General features: G+C 35.5%; 1 protein-coding gene across 1 annotated transcript in view; it reads left to right on the forward strand.

The window, feature by feature from the left end:
- LOC756222 (serine-rich adhesin for platelets) overlaps nucleotides 1–21,040 on the forward strand; it is a 101,110-nt gene that overhangs the window by 37,090 nt on the left and 42,980 nt on the right. Inside the window, exons 7-11 of the mRNA XM_030992517.1 lie at nucleotides 4,949–5,070; nucleotides 13,322–14,113; nucleotides 17,381–17,521; nucleotides 18,289–18,337; nucleotides 19,403–19,462. Of these exons, the coding sequence (XP_030848377.1) occupies nucleotides 4,949–5,070; nucleotides 13,322–14,113; nucleotides 17,381–17,521; nucleotides 18,289–18,337; nucleotides 19,403–19,462 (1,164 nt within the window). The remainder of the gene's footprint in view (nucleotides 1–4,948; nucleotides 5,071–13,321; nucleotides 14,114–17,380; nucleotides 17,522–18,288; nucleotides 18,338–19,402; nucleotides 19,463–21,040) is intronic.

Genomic DNA, 21,040 nt, shown 5'->3' on the forward strand with positions numbered 1-21,040 from the left:
ACAAGTGGTCTTTCCTTGTAGGTACCTCTTTAGTACAGTTTCCAATGATAAATGCCATTCGAGGGACATTAAGATATTGGTCTTTATAGACAAGTAGGGGTCAAAGCAGGTTTGACTGTAGTATGACTTGGACAAAATAACAGGGATTTGAGTTATACTTTGAAAAAGAAATTAAGTTTGGTTGGAAAGGAGAAGGGGTGAATATTATATTTCTCTACATAATATGTCATGTGTTTCCATTTCAATCATTGTTGACAGTAGGCCTGTATGCTAATATTTTTTCATTCATACTCTATAAAATAATTGTACAATGTTGAGTTCAACAATGATCTGATGCTTCAGTGTACCAGCATATATAAGAATGATATTTTAAATTAAGGAAAATACTTGAACCCTCAATTTTGTCACGCGGCGCGCTGTCCTAAATTTCTCACCATCATTACCTCTTTAATTTTTATAGCTACCGGTATTTTAAAGTGGGTAACACAATCATGCATTAGGTGATAAATCATCAGGTTTATTAGCTATACGTGCTATAATGAAAGTAGTAATGAAAGTGATATTGATAAAAGAAGACAGCGTGTTAACCCTCATGCTGTGATGCTACTTGTACTCCAACATTAATTACGTTTGCTTGAACACTATAATTATGTTGCAGTATTTTATAGAATTTTGCTAGGAATTTGTTGTACCCATTCCTCATTTACAGCATAGTTTTAATTAACTCTGCACAACTTCTGAAGGAAAATTAAGCCCCGTCCTTTTCCCCCTGACATGATCATGTGCATTATTTAAGCAACAACAAAGCAAAGGTTTAATAAATAAGAGAAATCATTCTTTGAAGTTTCATTAAATAATAATTAAGAAAGTTGTACCTATGTGAAGAGTTGAAGCTTACTTATTTAAACTTTCCAACTTTCATTCCTTTTGTGAGCTCCTCTTCCCTCGCTTCGCAATGATTAGAAAGAAATACATCTCTATTTGATCATTAGAGAATGAATGCTTTTCATTAGAGGAGGGTAGACATCCCCTCGGTTTAACTCTTCTGTGAAAGAGTGCAATGCAAAGGAAGTGAGGAAACAATGACACAGGAATGTCATTGTTTCAAGGCCAGATTTAATTCAGGTTTGAAAGATTTCATCCATCTAGGGAAATGGTCAATCATCTTTGATAAATATTATGACCCATCTTTCATTCTGGATGAAACTAAGCCTTCTTGACCCGCCAAACCTATTTTAGTACTGCTCTTAAATTTTTATAGGAAATTTGGTAATTTACCCCCAAATACTTTGGAGGGGATCCAAAATTTACCATGATATTACAAATTTTTCTCCCATTGTTTGCATATTTTAAGGAATTTATTGTTACATGTAGGTCATTGGTATCTGTAAAATTTGTTTGGGATCCCTTAAAATAACAATAATGGACCTGAAATAGGATGATATTTGGAGGTCTTGAAAAGTTGAGTGAATAATATGGCTAGCTGATTCATCTTACATATTGATTACTTTTGTTCATGATTCTTTTTTTAGTGTAGAGAGAAAGAGAGAGAAAAATAAACATTGGAAATGTTCAAGTGTTTTTTTATCATTATGTGTGTTCAATTAGGAATGTGAATGCTCTCACTTACAATTGTTTTTAGTATCAATTTTTTTGCAGACAAATTCATAATCATTTCACATAGTTATTTTACTACGTACCTACCATTTCTTCAGAACTTTTTACACACACACAAAATGTTTGTTGTTGTTTAGAATGATTTGTTTTGAAGTTCATCTCATGTAACATATTTGTATGCATAGATTACCAGTGTAACAGTAGTGTTATCAGATGTGTACATTAAGCAAAATATACAATTAGCACTCATTTGAAGGGTTATGCCTATTAGATGTAATCATTTAGTTTTATATTTATATTAGCCGCATATTATGGTATTTTTATTCTATAATGTTCATTTTGGTAGGGTGAGTGAGAAAGAGCAAGAGAGAGTAAGAGAGAGAGATAGAGATAGAGAGAGAGAGAGAGAGAGAGAGAGAGAGAGAGTAAAGAGGGAACAAAAGAAAAATTTATATCATTTAACCAACTGTTAAACCATGTTAATTACTATCATGTCATTATCTTCAATCTGTAATCTACATGGTGATAGCACAGAGACGAACATGTATGTCTTGTAAATGTTTTTAGACTTCATTCACCAATATTGTATCCTTTCAAGCAAATATATAATCTGCATCAACAACAATATTGAGTATTAAAAGTGGTGAAGAACTATATAAGGAACAGTCATTGTCGTTATTATTCATTATCAAGAACTCAAAACCTTTATGTCTAGTTTAAACGATTACGACTTGATTGTCTCGCGGTGTTCGTTCTTCCTCCTTTACTTACAAATTTATTCATAGACAACTGTCGAGCTGCTTTTTCCTCGCTAACTTCATGACATAAGATTTTTAATTTGATTCCACTTCGTATAACTGTAGGTTTTAGAAGTTAGGTGTGGTCCGTGTGATATGTGACCCCTTTACGACGACAACGTCAAAGTAGGAAGTCATGTGATCAGGTGTTAATTACTTGAGCTCTGCTTTTAATGAGCATTCGGTCTCAATGTACAGGACTACACCTATAACCTAGTCAAAAAATATATGCAGCAGATAAGGCTTACTAAGGTTTTATATGAACATTCACTCCATTCTTTGATGATTTTGTAACCTCATATTATAAGGGTTTTATTTTAACTTGCTATTTTTAACTGTTATGTCAAAAAGGAAATTAAGAAAAATGTATTTGCAATGTAAAATGAAGTAAAAAAATTGGAAGTCAAGTTAGAATTAGAAATCCACTTTTGATTATTTACTCATGAGCTAGTTTCTTTCTCAGTTTTATTTGCACAGTTGTCAAAGGGAGGAGGAATGAACATTTTTCAGTTATATACATTTACACTTTGAAATGATCAACCTAGATTTGACCCCAAAAATTTGTATGCATATATTTCTTTGTAGTCCATATTGTAACTTAGCTGTAAGAAGCTACTTTTGTATCCAAAAAGCCCTCAAGATAAAAATGTACACTAATTCTTACATCTAACAATTTGCAGATAACAATGAAAACTTCAGTTTGACGTTTTTTAAAATCATTTCTGGGTTAAGAAACTGGAAGTTTATTGATTGGTATTATCACTTTATGCAATAATCGTTTTTATCTTAAAGCTTTTAATAAAATGAAAGTAGATGTAAAATGCAAAAGTTCTCTCTCCCTTTACTATTTCTTCCCTTACAAAATTGTGTCTTGTATTTTTTTATTTTTTTATTTTTTAAAATCATCTTTTGGGGATATCTTTTGACATGCACGGTCATAGAGATTGATAGAATGACATGTGAACTTTGTGCAAAATGAATGCTCAAATGTATTTGGAGTGTCAATATCGGAGTTCTCGTCATTCTTGAAAAGTCAATTTCATGTCAATAGACTGCATGCCTACAACGACCCATTGACATTCAGAGGGTCCTGGGAGAGGAAATTGGGAACTAAACTTATTGAATGGCGGACATTCTTTGAATCAGAGTGTGGGATGGAGAGATGAAGAGCGATGGGAGAAAAACAGAGAGTGAGGGAGAGAGAGAGAGAGAGAGAGAGAGAGAAGAGCGCGAGAGAAGAGCAAGGGATAACTAGAAGGAACTAAACTCAATATTGAATTGCAGACATATGAAACAGAGTGTGAGATGGAGAGAGGAAGAACAGTATGAAGTTGAAGAGAAAACTGGTAGATTTAGAGATTGAGGGTGAGAGGAATAGAAAAAATGAGAGAAAAAGAGAGAGAGAGAAAGAGTGGGAAAGGGGAGAGGGGTAAAGGCAGAGAGAAATAGAAAAAGAAGGGAAATATAACAGAAAGGAGGAAAAGTGTCAGTGAAGTTCCGAGTAGAATGGAGTAGATGAAAGGAGACTGAGGGAAGAGCTGAAAGTAAGCACTGCTACAGAGGGGCAAGGGAGAGATTGAGGAGGCGAGGGAGGGGGTGGGGGAAAGATGGGGAGGAGGAACATTCATCAGGAAGTACAGAGGAGGGGACAGGAAGCATAGTGGATGTGATAGGTATAAAGGGAAATGAAATGTGATAGTTAGCAAAGGTTCAAGTAAAGTCACCTTCCTGGTTATTCTACACTATCTCAGATCTCTGTATGATCTTTACGCTGTTCATACAACTTTCTTTGGGTTCATTGATCATGGTCATATAGGCCTTTGTACACTTTTCCACTAGGCCACAAGACAGTGCCAGAGTTCATATACAAGTAATTTGATTGAAAAATTGTAATATTCCAAAAGAATATCACTGATATCATACTCTTTTAAACAAGAAAGTAAAAATGTTGAATATGCATGCTATTAAATCATTCACACTCCCACAAAAACACAGTAATATGGGGCTCAGTTTTTTAAATACTTTTTGTGTGCATGTTGCATTATTTGAATTACACTGCAAGAAGCTAAACAAAAATCTAACTAATTATTACAAAGAGTAAGTAGGGGCATGGCAGCATCTTTAGAGAATTACAGACTATAGCTTTATGGACTATTATAAGATTTTAAAATGTGTTCAGTAAAGAAAAGAAAAAAACGTTGCAAATTTTTTCCTTTAAAAAAAATCTCAATGCTACTCTATTTCTTACTTGTCTGTCATGCTGTCAGTCATGCATATATCTCTTGTGTCTCGTTCAAGAAAATTTCATCTACTTTTTTTCCCAATTTCAAACAAGATATTTGGTTCTCATAAAGTCATATGGATACTATCGTACATTACACACAGTTAATAGGGAGGGAATTAATTGGAAGAAAGTTTTCTTCAAAAGTTTTGATACCTGATATTCTATGTATTTACTATATCTGATACCATACAGTGCATTGAAATGTGTAATATCACTATAATCCTTTTCTACCTTTCTTTCCGGACCACAGGTACATCACTTCCAAGGACCAGCAACAACTCTCCCAGCTACAACAACAATAGCAGCAACACCAACAGCAACAACAGCAGAGGACTAGCAACAACTCAAGGGTTTGAATCAAGTATTAAACCAGTAAGTTAAACCTTTCTTATTTATCAATAGCTTCCAAATGTAAAACCAGAATTTTTGTGAGTTTTTTTTATTGGTTCACATCTATAAAATGCTATTCCATGCTTTGAAATGATAATAATAATAAAAAATATTCAGTTTTTGTATAGCGCATATCACATTATCACATCCCTATGCGCTTCCAAAGAGCTTTGGAAATTGTGATAGAATTAGACCCCTGTTACAGTGAGCAAAAGGCTGGGCCAGACCTAGCACTGTAAACGCCCAAAAGGCCAAATGCGAGGCCAAATTGGCCCTGCTCTGGAGGTAGTCTTGGCCCGGCCTGGCCCGGCCTTTTCTCACTGTAAACGCACGCAGGGCCAGGCCACGGCCCGACTGTTACCCCAGAAGTGAAAGTTTGCCGTGTATAGGAAATTGGGGAAAAGATTCACTGCAAATCGCGCGCGACCGGATCTGCACTGTGACCCCTGGCGGGCCCCCCAAATATTTGTTTGTTTACATGCAGAGCACCACTACGACAAAATATTGAAAGGTTACAATTTAGGCCGCGGCCTGGCCTAGCACTGTAAATGCACAAAATTGCGGGGCCGAGTAGGCCTGGCCCGGCCCTGGCCCTTTTCTCACTGTAAACAGGGTCTAACATTATATTTGATTGGGTGTTAGATCGAATGTAACAGTATGGATTGAGAACAAGTTTTGTGAGAACAAATTTTGTGATACAGAACTCTATTTTCAGCAGACAGTCCACAATATACCAGAACTAGAAACTTTCCTAAATGGCTACCAATTGCCAATTCAACAGCAATAAATCTTTGCAAATCAGCAAAATTCAGAACTATAATTTCAACATTTTAAAGCATGGAAGTTTTTTTTATAGCTGTGAACCAATTGAAAAAATCACAAAAGTTTCATCCTTCTTTACTCTTTGGTTGTTATGGAAAGAAAACTTAGGCAGCATCAAACAAGTACTCTGTACTTGTGACAAAAGGAAACTATGGCAAACCACTGTTTGTTCCTGTAGTCACCTAAAGACAGTTAAGAGTTACCAGCCATCTTCTGTAAAACCCTGAGACTTTTGTAAATTTTGCGAGCGGTCTGCATTTATATTAGTTCATGCCTGGAAAGGAATTTGTGAAAGTTTCATGCCACAAAAATGGGTTCTGTGAGAATTATGTTGTTATCTCTGAATGTAACCGACAGTACATGTAAAATGTTCAAGCCATCTCCTTAAAACTGATGCATTTATACTTAAAATTCATTAATCCTAACAAATAGCATGGCTAAGTTTGTCTCATTCCATTTGAGGCATAACAACATTTTGTTTGCAAAGATTCAGAGGTGTATTGTTTGTAAACTAACTAACTAAGTTTTGAAAATAAAACTAACTTAAACGCAGTTAAAACCCTTCCGACATTTAGCAGATGCTTTGATGCAAATCCATTTGATAGAACTGTAAACAAATGACATTATAAAATAAAGAAAGTATTTATTCAAAATTGTATATCAGATCAAACAGGTCTTTAATTCACCTTCTGCCTTAAAATAGGAAGTCGGAAAATCGCATAGAGACACCCTCGATATCCTAATAGATAAATTGTGATGTAAATATCCTGTAACCATTTAGCTCAATTTAGACTGATTGGTTATCATTCGGAGCTGTTTGATTTCCTTAAATAGTTCAAGGAGTAAAGTACTTTAGTTAGATTCTATCCAATCTGTATGTTTCCTGCAGTTGTTATCATGTACTGTGGAATGTAAATCTCACTCCTAAAAGAGGTACTTTAGATAGGCTAGGTAAATAGAACATCTCACTCTACTTGCCTGGCTGGGCCCTAGCTGTGATGAGTAATAGCGCCTACATGTAGGTCACGTAGTACGACAGCAACAGATATGAGATCACTCACAGATGTGTGGAACAGAAGATGACTTGATTCACACTTTTCAAAATTGGCCTTTAAAAGCTAGATTAAAGCATTTTAACTGTTCACTCTTTGACCATTTACCTTATTCGTTCAAATTTTATTTTAACTTTAGATCTGAAATTCAACCCCCGTTTTCTGTTATTCTGATTCCATTTTAAGGATTCAAAAGTTGTGAACATGTATATTGTAAGGTTTACTGTTGTTAATCTAAAAAAAAAGGTACTATGAATAGTGTTCAATGTCAAATAAAGATATATAAGTACATTTTCAAGTGCTGAAATATGACAGGAAATACAAGCTCTGTTGATTCATAAGCATGAACTGTTAAATGTATCAAGAAGAAATTAAATGGCCGTTAATTTCATTGAATTATATCTTGAGATAACAATTCTGTTATTGAAACAGTTTGATCAAAGCAATAGGAAGAACATATTGAAACATCTGAAGGGTATCAAATTAAGTTAACTTTGAGTAAAAAGTGTTGAAATATGAATTTGCTTTGACTTGCAGTGACCTGGATATTTGTAGATATAGGGCAGGAGTTGACCCAGTAGCTTCAGGATACTCTCAAACTTTCATCTTTTCTGGAATCTTTTTAGAATAGAACTGAAAACAAAAAAACATGTTGAATTGAATTTAGTATTATTTTAGATGTATTTCCAGAAGTGGGAAAATATGGCTGACCTATGACCTTGACGAATAATGATTTTCTCACCATGACTCCAAATACTTCCTGTTTAGAGCCAGAAGGGCATTATAATTTATCTTTTTACTTGGAGTCCACCCCCTTCTGTCTCTCAAAAGACAATAATAGAATCAAGGACTTATAATAGGAGGCTGTCTCTTATTACATTTGAACTAGGGAACACCAGGGTAAAATTAAGGTCAGGATATAGTGTTGACAAAAATATATTGGTTTTCTCAGTCACTAGCTTTTTTTTTGGGGGGGGGGGGGCTATTTGGAAGGTAAAATGTGCTGTAGTTTGATGAATATGAACTTCACATGAAAAAAATCAAATGTTTTGCTGATAAGATTTTGAATGTTTTCCATTGAGAACATAAATATAATCCTTGTAACTGAATTATGCTGAAGTCAAAAGTTTAGCCAGGGATTTATGTATAGAGTATCTGTTTTGTTTATGATTTATAACTTGGAACAAAAACTATGATTTTTTTTTTTTTGTCTTTTACCCTGTTATTAGTCATGAGTTATAAGGGTCAGATTGCAGCTTGCTTGAATTAGTTACTTGTAATATCTTTGGCAAACTTTTACAAACTTTGCAAACTTCTGCAAATAATTATTACAGAAAACTTTTAGCTCTAATGGACTATTATGTAAAGAATTCTTTTAACATTCCTTGTATGAAGATCTCCACTAATCTGTAAGGTAATGTTTGATTTTAATATGGTATTCATTTTCTGTAGACTGCAGACTATATTATCTAAGAATCAGTGGGAGAATTGCCTGTTTCAAGCATTCACTTGCTGTGCAGCAAGCTTCTTCAGACCTATGCTTGCAGCACAGCAAGTGAAAACTTGTCAAATACAGGTAATATTTTGTATGATTGTGAAGAAAGAATTCATTTTCATCGCAAATCAGATGAACCTCTTGAGTGATTATACTTTCTCATGTTTATCATGCATAGGGTTAAAGAACAAAGTGTTATGATAGATTGTATGGTTTCGAAAAAAATATCCAGGCTTTATCAACAATAATAATAATAATCTTTTAAAGTCCACTCCAAATTTTATTAAGTTAAACCGAAAATGGAAATTCCTTTTGCCCAATTGATTGTGAGCCCGGCAGCCAATGAGCAGCGCCAGATCGACGTTGCTCTATCCCTTATTGTTGAAAGCCAAACAAGGTAGCAGTAAATGCACGTAGGCCTGTTTTACTTTGTTTTAAAGTAGGTGTATATATGTGAATTTATGTATATGATATTATGACTGTGTCACTGTTATGTAAGTTTGCATGTGTGTGTAGAGAGAGTGAGTGAGTGAGAGAGAGAGAGAGAGAGAGAGAGAGAGAGAGAGAGAGAGAAAGAAAGAGAGCGGAAGAGGGCTAGAGAGGAACTATGAAGGGGGAGACAAAGTTGAATGTTTACCCTTGTGACTGTATGAGTAAGAGAAACGTAATCAAGTTAGTAGACAGCAGTCCTCTGATTGCCCTATCGTGGCCTCCACCAATAGGGAGCTGGGATGGTTGCCTTGGTTACCGTGATATTGCAATGTACAGAGAAGTGAGATAATTTGATACTTTATAGGCTTTGTGAGTTTAGGCATATACACTGTAGCATATACACTAATAGATCTTTAACATGTGAACCTGTATCAAATTATACCATGGTAAAAATGTACTGTGACTTTAAAAGTAACTTTTGAACAATCTGTCTTATCGATTTGGAATAAGCTTGGTCTGTGTCATAGAAGCTGTTCAAATTTCATTATAAAAAAACATTTGAAGTAGGAAGTTGATTAACTTCATATGATTTCTAAAGCTTATTTTGTTTTTAATAAATCTCAAGATGAAAAAGCATACTGTATATTTCCTTCAAGTACATAAAGACTCCAGTTTATGTGTAATTCAATTGATTTCAGCCAATCCTAACTGAATCGACTCTGTGTAGATAAAAGTGTAAAAAAAACTGTCCGCAGTAGCAGTAGTGCAAAGCTCAGGTGTAGTCTTTAGTTTAGTTCCTTTATACTGACAGCCACTATATCCGTATCATACTGCAATTAGTTCAATGCATCTAGGCCTATCTATAAGGTAGAAGTCATTGAATCTAGAGCAGAACTTTCAAAGCGTGTCCTAAGGTTGATTTTCAGCATGAGGTACATGTAAATCAGATGGGTATGAGTGGTTCTTATATCTTGGTTGATCCCCAAATCAACCCCTCCCTTCTTTTTATACCATCATATGCACCTGGTAGCCACAACAAAGCTTATCAGGATTAGAGAAAGTGCCTGCTATTTTATACCCCCTCAAAGGGCAGTACAAATTCAAATTTGATTTCTGAGGGATACTTGAAGTAGATATATTTGGTCTTTGTGTGCAAAAGTTTTATCTTCTATAATTAAAAAGCATTGCATAGATATAAATGATTAGGATGTATCAGGGCTTTTTTCCCCTGCCCCTCCATTTTCTGCCTTGCATGGTTTGTGCAATTCATTGACTTTTTAAATGGTGTTGAGATAGTTGTATTTACCAAGCTCCAGATTGGGGCAAACTATCTAATTTCTACAAACAAAATTGGTACAATACTGATTGTGTTTCAATTGTTTTGGAAGGTCATTGGTTTCTTCTTGTGAAAGTAAATTTTATTCAAAAATGCAAAGTTTCAATTCAAGTAGCAAATACCTATTCTTGGTTATTTATAAATCTTTACTCAGCACTGAGTTTCCTCTCTATTCACTATCAGGGTGCCCCCACCCTCATATCTTGTTCATTTCATGTACTGGATGTATGTTTAATGATCAAATGGTGTTGAGCATTGATTGATAGATTGATGAATAGGAAGAGATCGAAGAGGTTAGTGAGTGTTTGATAGGATGGGTGGTTTAATGAATGATATCCTTACAGCTGGTCTGGTCTGAGGGTGGAGTGATGACAGGGGTGGGGCGGAGGAGATAGCTAGGAGTACAATGGAGAGATAGAGAGAGAGAAAGAGAGAGAGAGAGAGAGAAGAAACAGAGAAGAAGAAGAGAGAAGAAGAAGAAAGAAGAGAGAGAGAGAGAGAGAGAGAGAGAGAGAGAGAGAGAGAGAAGAAACAGAGAAGAAGAAGAAGAAGAAGAGAGGAGAAGAAGAAGAAAGAAAGAGAGAGAGAGAGAGAGAGAGAGAGAGAGAGGGGGGGGGGGGGGGGGGGGGGAAGCAGCAAGATAAAGAGATATAGATAAACCAGATCGAATGTTTTAGAAAAAGACAGATAAATACAAACACATAGATGGACAAACAGACAGACAGGTAGGCAAGCAAAAAGACACAGAGAATGAAATAAAGGAATCTGAGGAAAACAGATTTGAAGACGAAGGGAAAGGGAATGAAAAAGGGGAAAAGGGAAAGGCATAGTAAAATGCAAAACCCTGATATCTGCTGGGTGGAAGATTGAACAATAGATGTGTCATTTTCTACATCATATGTCACAGGATTTCAATTGTGTATTGGTCAACTTTTCCAATGTTTTTGCCTTTTTGCAATAAATGTGCAAGTTTTAGTCACAGACTTTCCTTCTCACCATATAATGTGCATTGTTTATAAGCCAATGGAACATGTTTAAAACCTTTCATACTTTATAGAGAATATATAAAGACACTTCTCACACTAATACAAAATACCATTGTAACCTCTGGTTCAACTCTAGGTCCCTACATCTGATAGAAATAGTTCTAGATATTTTCAAGAAAGTGTAAAATAGAGCCTACTTATCATTCATGTGCAATTTACTTGGAAGGACTGATTTGTTAAATTCACAGTGGGTCAAAATTGCATTGTATGTAAACATAATTTTCCTTTCTTTAATAGTGAACAAAAATCTTACCCCACTTGGAGTAAGCTGTCAAACTAAGTTAACCCCAAGTTCACTCCCTGTTTCTTTTCTTGCTTTGTTTTCAATTTGATCACTGGTAAAACAACTGATGAAGGGCTATAGATATTGTGAGTCTTTAGATTGTCAGTTTGCCTTTTATCATTGCTTAATTGTGGGAGACTTGTAATATAGAAGGAAGGGGGTGCCACTATCAGCTGCTCCTAACCCATTTGTTATAACTTGCTTTCTTGCTTGCATTTTGATAAAGTGTGGAATATTGCTTTAAAAGAATTATGTGCCATTCAGTTTTTCAACCTTCATTATGAGTAAATAAAAACGAAACAAAGTTCTAAACAACCTATTCAGGGATTTGTTTTGACGATGCAAAATTCCTACAATTATCATTTCTTATTCTGATAACCTTGTCTTCCGTTGATATCTGTTGAGAGTCATGAGGATGGTCAGTCTAAATGACAATGACATTCTTATTAATAATGTGTTTAATAACAATACGTTCTTTGGGGCTTTTGCGGTCAATGTCCACTGCAGAATTCTCTGGGGATGGTCCAGGGGTGGGTGCAAGGATAGATTTTTGTGCAAAAATAGAAATATCCAGGTTTCTTTCCAGATCTCAAATTTGATGAAATTTGGTATATTATATGACCTTGTATGACCTTTTCATGTATTACCCCAAGATATGGTTACAGAGCTCAGATTTATGAGATTGAAGAAAGAGAATGTTGTCATGACCTCATTTGACCTTTCTGCCTGTCTGATGGCTGTGACAGAGGTTAGCATATTTCAGTGATCCTGTCCAATTAGACGACATTCCTTTGGTCATGTGATACCTGTCTGGAGGTCATGCACATGACCTCTATTTACCTGTGCCTGTCTGTCTGTCTGTATATGTTCAAGTCTTTTTGTATTTGTGTGTTTGTATGGTTATAATGTGTATTTGTCTGTTGATATGTGTATATCTTAGTTTATTATTTATTTCTTGGTATTTTGAGGACATACAAATCTCTTTGATTGGAACCCTATTACTGTCCAATTCCAAAGATTTCTTGTTTTAGCTACCAAAATGAACAGTTACTTATGTTGACATTTTGTTTTTTCTGTTTTCATTTGATACTCTTTCATGTTCCAAAATATGATGGGATTTTTTTTTGCATGAGATGTATTTGTAACATGGATAAGTATATGTTACATATAGTTTTGTTGACTGTATTCCTAAGCAATTATAGACTATTTAACTAGAATGTCGTCACCATCCACAGATTGATTTCCAGTTATGACTATGAATATGAAAATGATTAGTGGATTTTGTTGTCATTTCATTTGAATTCAGTACTCTTTCAAATTTAAAAGACAAATTGTTTACATTAGATTTAACATGTTTAAGAATGTACATGTAGCATACCTGTACTTTTAAGCTGTCATTAATACGTCCTAACCTCCAATAAAAGCCTTATGAGGAATCCTATTAGACGCCTGTGACATTTATAAATGGTAATCCTTCTCTATGCATACGTCAGGACTTAACCTTGTTCTATCAAGTTGTCTGGCAAGTTCACCGTAGTAGTTACATATTCTGTGACATTCCGCTTGCGTTATGATAATCCTGTCTGATATATGCTAAGTTGCAATAGATATTCAATCTTCTTATGAGATAGAGAGGAAGAAAGGGGGAGAAAATGATAGAGAAAGAGAGAAAAAAAGATAGAGGGGATAGTGATGTGCTGCATAATTTTTTTTTATCCAGGTGAATGATGATGTGATATTTGGAATTGTTTTTTCTTTCTTGTATAGGATGGGGCCATCGTTCTCAAGAACCATGGGGTCAGAGAGGAAGAGGAGAAGAGCTCAGGAAGGACAGCTGAGGTTCGGAGAGCAGACCCAGAGACGAAAGAAACTCCATCTGTGCCTGTGGTGGATGACAGTAGGAGAGAGAAAGAAGAAGATAAAGAGAAACTTGTGAGAGGAGAGATTAGTGATGGGGGTCAGAAGACACCATCCTCCTCCTCATCAGCATCATCAGCATCATCAGCATCATCTTCGTCACCACAAACATCACTAGCTTTATCCAGAGAACCTACAAAGAAGGATGAGGAGAGGATAGCATCATCATTGGAGGAGAGTGTCTGTGTATCCAATGGCAACCAGGATGTCGAAGATGTAAGTGAACAGAGTGAGATTTTACAAGAAGTAGAAGCATCAGTGGTGCCTGTTTCTCCATCCATTTCATCATCACCATCATCATCATCATCAACATCTTTATCCCCATCTTTATCACCACCACCACCACCACAACCATCTTCCATATCTGCATCATCGTTAGAATCTAAGTCATCCAATCTTCCAGAGCCTGAGGATGATAGAGACTCTCTAGAGAAAGACTCTGTCGTATCGCAGGAAAGTAGTTCCCATACCGATACAGAGAGTGACACTGATAGAGAGACGGTAGAGACTCCAAAGCAAGAAAAGCAAGAGGAATCTGGTTCTGAATCAATTTCGGAACCGGTCCTAGAGACCAAAGAGGATGTTGAGATGGATGCAGATGACGAAGCATCTAAATGTGACAGTATCCAGATCACTAAACAGGTCAGTTAGAATATTACTTGTCTACGTTGTTTAAATCTAAACTAAACTATGAAAGGAAATGTTCTATGAGGTTATTTATAGAGCCATAGAATGAAATTAAAGATGTAGGTTCTCCTCATAATCTCAGTATCTCAAGGAAAAAACTAACCTGTTCAGTTTTTTTATATTTAATTCTTAAATTCTTTTTTTTTTCCTTCTTTTTCTTTTCCCCCCAAATACATGTGATTGTAAGAAATAAGCTTTCATAATGGAGACAGTGATCAGGAGCTAGTTAGCACAATCTAAAAGCCTTAATTTTTTACAATTGTATGGCAACCAAACCCGAAAGTTTCAGAAAATTTTATTTGACAAACATTAATAATGAAATAAATAATAATATGGATATTTATATAGCGCCGGTATTCTCAGTACTTGATTAGGCTTCATGATTTGGTCATTGTGAACGATGAACAGTGCAAGGTCTTTATAACTAGAGATACCTTACATCAAAGACATTGAGGACTTTCAAATGTTTGGACAACCCTGTACCCATTTAATGAGAATGTCAGTTCATGAAGGAGAGGGAATTGAACTGTCACAAAAAGGTTGATCAACTTGGTACAAACTGATACCATACTAAAGAAAAGGTCTCTAGTAAGCAGAATTAAATGAAACCCAAGTAAGATTGTACGATGCCTGTAGCCAAGGAAGTTACATTGAATAAGACAATTGAAGGTTATGTTGTTAAACTGTTCTATTCTGTGACATAAGAGGAATGATACCAATTCTATTTCTCACTTGTAAGAAGGTAAAGAATGTCTGGTACTACTGAAAGTCTGGAGCAATGATTTGTTAAGTTTTCAAGTGTTCTGTAGTGTAAGAAGCCTGTCATGTCACATTATCTTTACGCTTTCATGACATCAAAACCATTTGGAAATCTAGTTCTCTTGATGACTTATTTCCCCTCATGTATCGGTACGTACAAGGTGTGTAGACCAGGTGGGGTTTTCTAACGCGTTAAAGGAAGGGGATTAATTGAAAGACCGGAAAACCTTTGATTTACTTAATGTGATCTTGAGCTCATGGAAAGCTTGAGGGAACTTCAGGGTTGTTAATCATACCTGTACATGTTTGAATTAATTGCACTAGGTCATAATATTGTATGCACATAGTTGAGTTATATTTTAATGATCTTTTGAAATATGTATCATCAACAACATCATTATCATAGTAAAATCTGTCATCATTATTGTCACTTTTCATCACCATCTTCTTCATTATCATCATCAGCATTATCAGCATCATCATAATCATCAATACCTACTCCTGTTCCTTCTTCTTCTTCTCTTCTTCTTCCTCTTCCTTTTCTGTTTCTTTCTCTTCTTCTTCCTCTTCTTCTTCCTCTTTTTCTTCCTCTTCTTTTTCTGTTAATTCTCCTTTCTCTCCTACTTTTATACCCTCAGTGCTCTCTATATTACGAGTATCAGTCTTTAATCCATAATTTTTTCCAGTTTTCCACCAATAAATGGTACTACTATGGAACAAATCCCTAAGCTATGTTGACATATAAATCCAAAGTATCATGAGCTGCAGTATAACCCCCTCCACATAACCACTACATTACAAAAAACTCAAAAGAAATGCAAAATAAATGAATAACCACTTTCAAACCATTGTTAATAGAAATGATATTTTCAAGTAATGATTTTTATGAAATGGCTTTTTTTCCCTTTTTTTTTCTGTGTGCATTTATGAAAGCACATAAGTTCATCAAACAAATTACACAGTTAACAGCTTGCAAATTAATGCTTGATGAATATAAGGAGTCATGCCCAGCACTTCTGTTTAGCTCAATCTGATATTTCTTAAAATTTCATTACAGCTGTCCTCTCCTGTAGCCACAAATAGCCCCCAAATTGTACAAGTCATATTTTCACATCTGACAGTGGGCACCCCCTCCCACTCTCCTTGAAAGAGCAAAGTCATAGACTTTAAGTTACGGTATGAAGTTACTTGGCTCAGTATCAGTAATTACAAACATCTCAGAAAAAAATATCAATTTTCTTTCCCTTTTTAAGGTCTACTTTATTTATTTTCTCTTAAGTCACACCTTTCCCTCATTTACACATCACCAGTGCACTTTTAATATGTTTTTTTTAAATTTATTTATTTGTAATTACTCACTTTAGTCAACAGATAAACAGATTGCCTTCCCCCTTTGAATCTTGGCCTATTTAGAAATATTTTGGCTATCTCTTCATCTCCTGGTGCTATTCTGAAGTAAAGCCCCCTGTCTTTTCATTCTTTCATACAATCTTTAAAGTTTAAAAACTGTGAATATAAGAAATGAAAATATTTTGAAGCTAGATTGCTTACATATTTGTCTCCTCTATCTCAAAGTTGATACCCCTAGCAATTGGTTTTGCAAAAGAAACCCAGACATATGTTTGTACTGAATGACAATTTTCACACTTCACATGGATGACAAAAAAATAGCTCACTGTACATTTCCTTTGATGAAAGAAGCTTGGATTCTCTTAACTCATGGGCTGCCCGCAAGAAGGCCATAACAGCTATCTTATATGTATTACCGATGGCAGTATTGACCTTCTTGCAGGGAACAAACATACTTCCCTTCTGTAATTCTACCTGTCTCCCCAACCCTTCTCTCTCCAGGAAACAAAATTACTTGAAGGACATTGTAAAGTAGTCATGCCAGTATCCTTTCGTATTATGTTCTGTTTAATATAAGCCCTTACCAAAATAGTATCCCACAGTTTGTGCAGGTACCATTCAAAAGTTTTTCTAAATTTGGCATGCTAATTAAACATTTTCTGTTTATGAGAAGCTGATCTTAATGTTGAAGGATTTATGTAACATACAAAATAAAAAAAGAAAGGAAGGAGCAATAGCTTTTCCTAACAATGATTATGCAAACAAAGAAGGTCTTAGAATTTTTACTGAGAATGATCAGCAATCTTGAACAACATTTATGATTTGTTGCAGATGATGATGTCAATATTGAAAGTAAACGATTGAACAGGGCATGTACTTTAGTTTCAGTACAGCTTCTCTTCATTTTTAAAACAAGAGATGATACCATTCAGATGTCCCTCAGGTTCATACGTATGTCTTTCAATGCATTTGATTGAAGAATTTGATTGTTTGACAAATAAATTATTAGCCTGAAACAACTTGGTCTGTCCAAACTCTCTCACATTTCCCTTGTCTAATAGTTTAGGATAGGAGTTCTTAATCATTTCTCTCTCATTTTGTTTCTCTCTCAAGACAAAACCAATCCCAGTTGTGAGGAAAGTCAAACCTGAAGCGGAGGCATCCTCGTCTTCATCATCTCCATCATCATCATCAGGCACAGGGTCGTCATCGGGGTCATCTTCAGAGCTGGATGAGGTCACAGGTCAACCAAAGGTGAATTTTACATAATAATAATAATATTCCGCTTATATAGCGCTTAATACAATGTCTCTAAGCGCTTTTACAAATATAGTATTACCCGGTCATTGGATTCAGTGCTTGCACACAATGCATGCACAATCTCCACTCCCTGGGGAGCATTCCAGCCAGCCATTACTTTGAAGCTCAAAAAACTGTTTGACCAACAATGACGGTCGCATCCTACAGGTACTCATTTAACACATACAATTTACCTCCATAAGGGAGTTAAACCTGCCCATAAAGGGATAAATAGGGGAAACACAACTGTAGCCATAAAGAGATGGTCTTTCTATACAGGGGCTGCTACAAACGTTTCTTCTAGAGAGAAGTAAGAGTGAAGATTGGCTACCAGAGACAGGTTTCACACTTGTGATACCTGTAGAGTGAAGTACTAAGATGAACACTTTAGGCCAGTGGCCTTTCTAGACAGGTTGTGTAACACATATTCCTCAGGGAAGGGATGAGTAGTTGACAACTATAGGCTGGTGGCCTTTGTCAAAAGGTGGTCACTATAACTTATTCAACTGTTGGTTGCCATGTGATATAGAACATTTACAGTATCATTTGTAATTCAGATTTCTGTTTGGGTTTTTTCTTCAAATAGAGCTGTCATAAGTCTATATTTGTTGCAGAAAATTACTTCTTCATCCTTTCAGGGTATATTACACCATCTTCAGTAATCACCACACTATTCTATAAATGATTTCTCTAATCATGTAAACTTTTCTTTTATGTGACAGGGAAAGAAAAGAGGTAAAGGGCTCAAAGAAGCGATGAGGAGAAGAGCACGTAAGTACTCAAATTTGAGTTTATTTCTTAGATTATTTGTTATTCTCTTAAGAGTCTGACTTTCAAATGAGCTAACTTGATCATTTACTGTATATGGAAACTGGTGCAATAGGGGCACAAATTTGAGAAAACTTTTATATTTATCCATTTTGTTCTACTAGTAAGAAGAAAAACATCTGGAAAAGTATTGTGACGGGAGACCATGAATTTGTTTGAAGAAAATGAATCACTGCACGGACATATTGATATATATTAGTTTACAAGGTGTTGCCTATTAATAGGGTGTCAAGCTAATACCTTGTAGGCTTAAAGGATAATGAACAACTTGATGGCCTTTTCTCAAACTATCTGTCTGTAATTTTGCACCTTTTGGCCTCAAAAGTTTTGCAAGGCAGAATCTGGCAAAATCGATGTTCAGAATCCTTATATTCTTTCCAAAATGCATCAGAATGCATATATTGAAAATGCTTCTTTTTCTCTTTCTCTATAGTACCTTATAAGTCTATCAGGAGAAACCAATTTTATTAGGATTTTGTGATGTTAGAATCTTGAACACAGAACATATTAAGATCATGGAAGGAGTTAGAGATGAAGTTGAATTCTGGTCATACGGTTGCATTGTGAAAGTAACGGTGTGGAATCGACCAGAAAAGGTTGATCATGTAGCATATAAGAATTTGTGTGTATTGCAAGGTTCTGGAATCATCAAAATGATAAGAAATTGGACAAGTCTTGGTAAAGTTACAAACACTGTACACAGAAAGATGTTTATGGGACTACACGAACACGTGGCGTAAAAAACCTACCCCCCCCCCCCCCGAGTTTTACGATGTACATGACATATTTAGAATATGAAGGCATTTGAAGAGCCATGCTTTTCAGGGAACATGTCTTATCCGATGTTCTTCCACACTTGCATAATAAGAAAGATAACGCTCACAAATTATTTTTCACCTCTTCCCAGAACTCAACCTTCTCTTTAATACAATTTGCTTTTAATGTGCAAGATCTAGTCAATTATGGAACTTGATTCAAAGAAATCTGTTTTGTTCTTGTTTTTCTCAGAACTTAAGGCCATTGAACTTGCCAAGGAGTCTGCCAAAGAAGTGAAGGAAGAAAAGAAAGGTAACGAATCATAACATTGACAAATCATTGGTGTTTCTATTAAGTATTCATCATTTGAATGAGATTAGTGTGTATTCAGCATTGGTTGAATGGAGGATTAACTGGTCAAATAGGTTCATAGCAAAGGGAGAGGAGAGAGAATGAGAACTCTGCTTCATCTTTTATAGGAAGTGTTTCTCTGTAAAGGTATACATCTTTTTTATTGTAATGTCTCTGTTGTGCTGGTGAACAACAAAGTCCCATGATAGATCGACCATTATTAAATAATTATTGAATTAGCAAAGGTCAAAACAACAACCTCTGACACAATAATGGTAATAATGAGGGTTTCTTATGAATCACTTTACCAGTTAACTGATCAAAACACTACTAATAGTATTAGACACAATACAGGATTGGAGACTCTTTTCATGAGTTAAATCCTTGTTTGTGAATTTGTTTGCATTAAATACAAATTAATCAAGAAATTAGATATAAACGGACCTCAGTCAATAGATGCAATAAAATGAAATATCTGTAATCATGTATGTGGTCAAAGAAAGTAAACATTTGGGAGGGCTGTTTACAGGATAATGGGTCACCAAGGTATTTCAATCTGCCTCAAAATCAATTCATTGAAGGATATTGTTGGAAGTGTTTTGTTATTTTATTTTCAAGGGTAGATCCATTTTGTTATAGAAAGCTGAAAGGCCACAGGAAACTCATTTGCAGGATCCATCTAAAGAGTCTTTGTCAGGGTGGAAGGCTTATGGAATGCAGTAGGATAAAAGGATAGGAAGTCGGATGACAAATCTAAGCAGAGATGTTCCTCTAAAGGATCATTAAAAGATTACAATTCAAAACCAGATGGGGTTATGTAAGGTGATATGAGTTGAAGCCCTCTGTCTCTGATCAGAAGGAAATAAATGAAGAAGAAGATCATTGACTTAAAGATAGAGTTAATGGACGGTGGTATTAAGATAAGCACCCCCGCCCCTTTCCCCCTCCCCCTTCATAGTAATTAGGTGGTGTCACACAGAGGCCAAAAATCTGGAATTTAGTTATCCAGATTTTATTTATCCTCTTAATTGCTGTCTGTCATCAATTAACCCATTAAAAATCCTCTAACGAAGCAAGAAAATTCTCTCTTGAAAGGATTTTTTAAGGGATTTTTCTGTGTGACATCGCCTATTGATGCAGTATTGCGGAAGATAAGAGAGCAATGTTTTGATTAGAAAGGAAGCATTATGGTTGTGATGTAGTTGCAATGCTGTTAGCTTTCACATGTTCGTAACGATTCTAGCAGTGATATACACTGGTATGATGTTGCTGGTATTGGTCATTGTGGTAATGATTGAGGGGTATGAGTAGTAATGGCAGTCACAATACTGATAGTAAGTTTTTGTGGTAGGAAAACATAGGTATGTCATCATTATTAAAGCTCTTTTTTCGAGTGTTGCTGCCTAGCTGGTAATATTAATGCTGCTCCCTCCCCCAAAGAGTTCTCACTTTAGGTTCTCTCCATGGAGGGGGGGGGGGGGTTATCTTAATACAACTGTCTATTAACTCTAGCTTTAAGTCAAATACAAACTTCACATT

Source organism: Strongylocentrotus purpuratus, unplaced genomic scaffold (genome assembly GCF_000002235.5).
Source record: "Strongylocentrotus purpuratus isolate Spur 01 unplaced genomic scaffold, Spur_5.0 spur5_scaffold_2, whole genome shotgun sequence".
Taxonomy (NCBI): domain Eukaryota; kingdom Metazoa; phylum Echinodermata; class Echinoidea; order Camarodonta; family Strongylocentrotidae; genus Strongylocentrotus; species Strongylocentrotus purpuratus.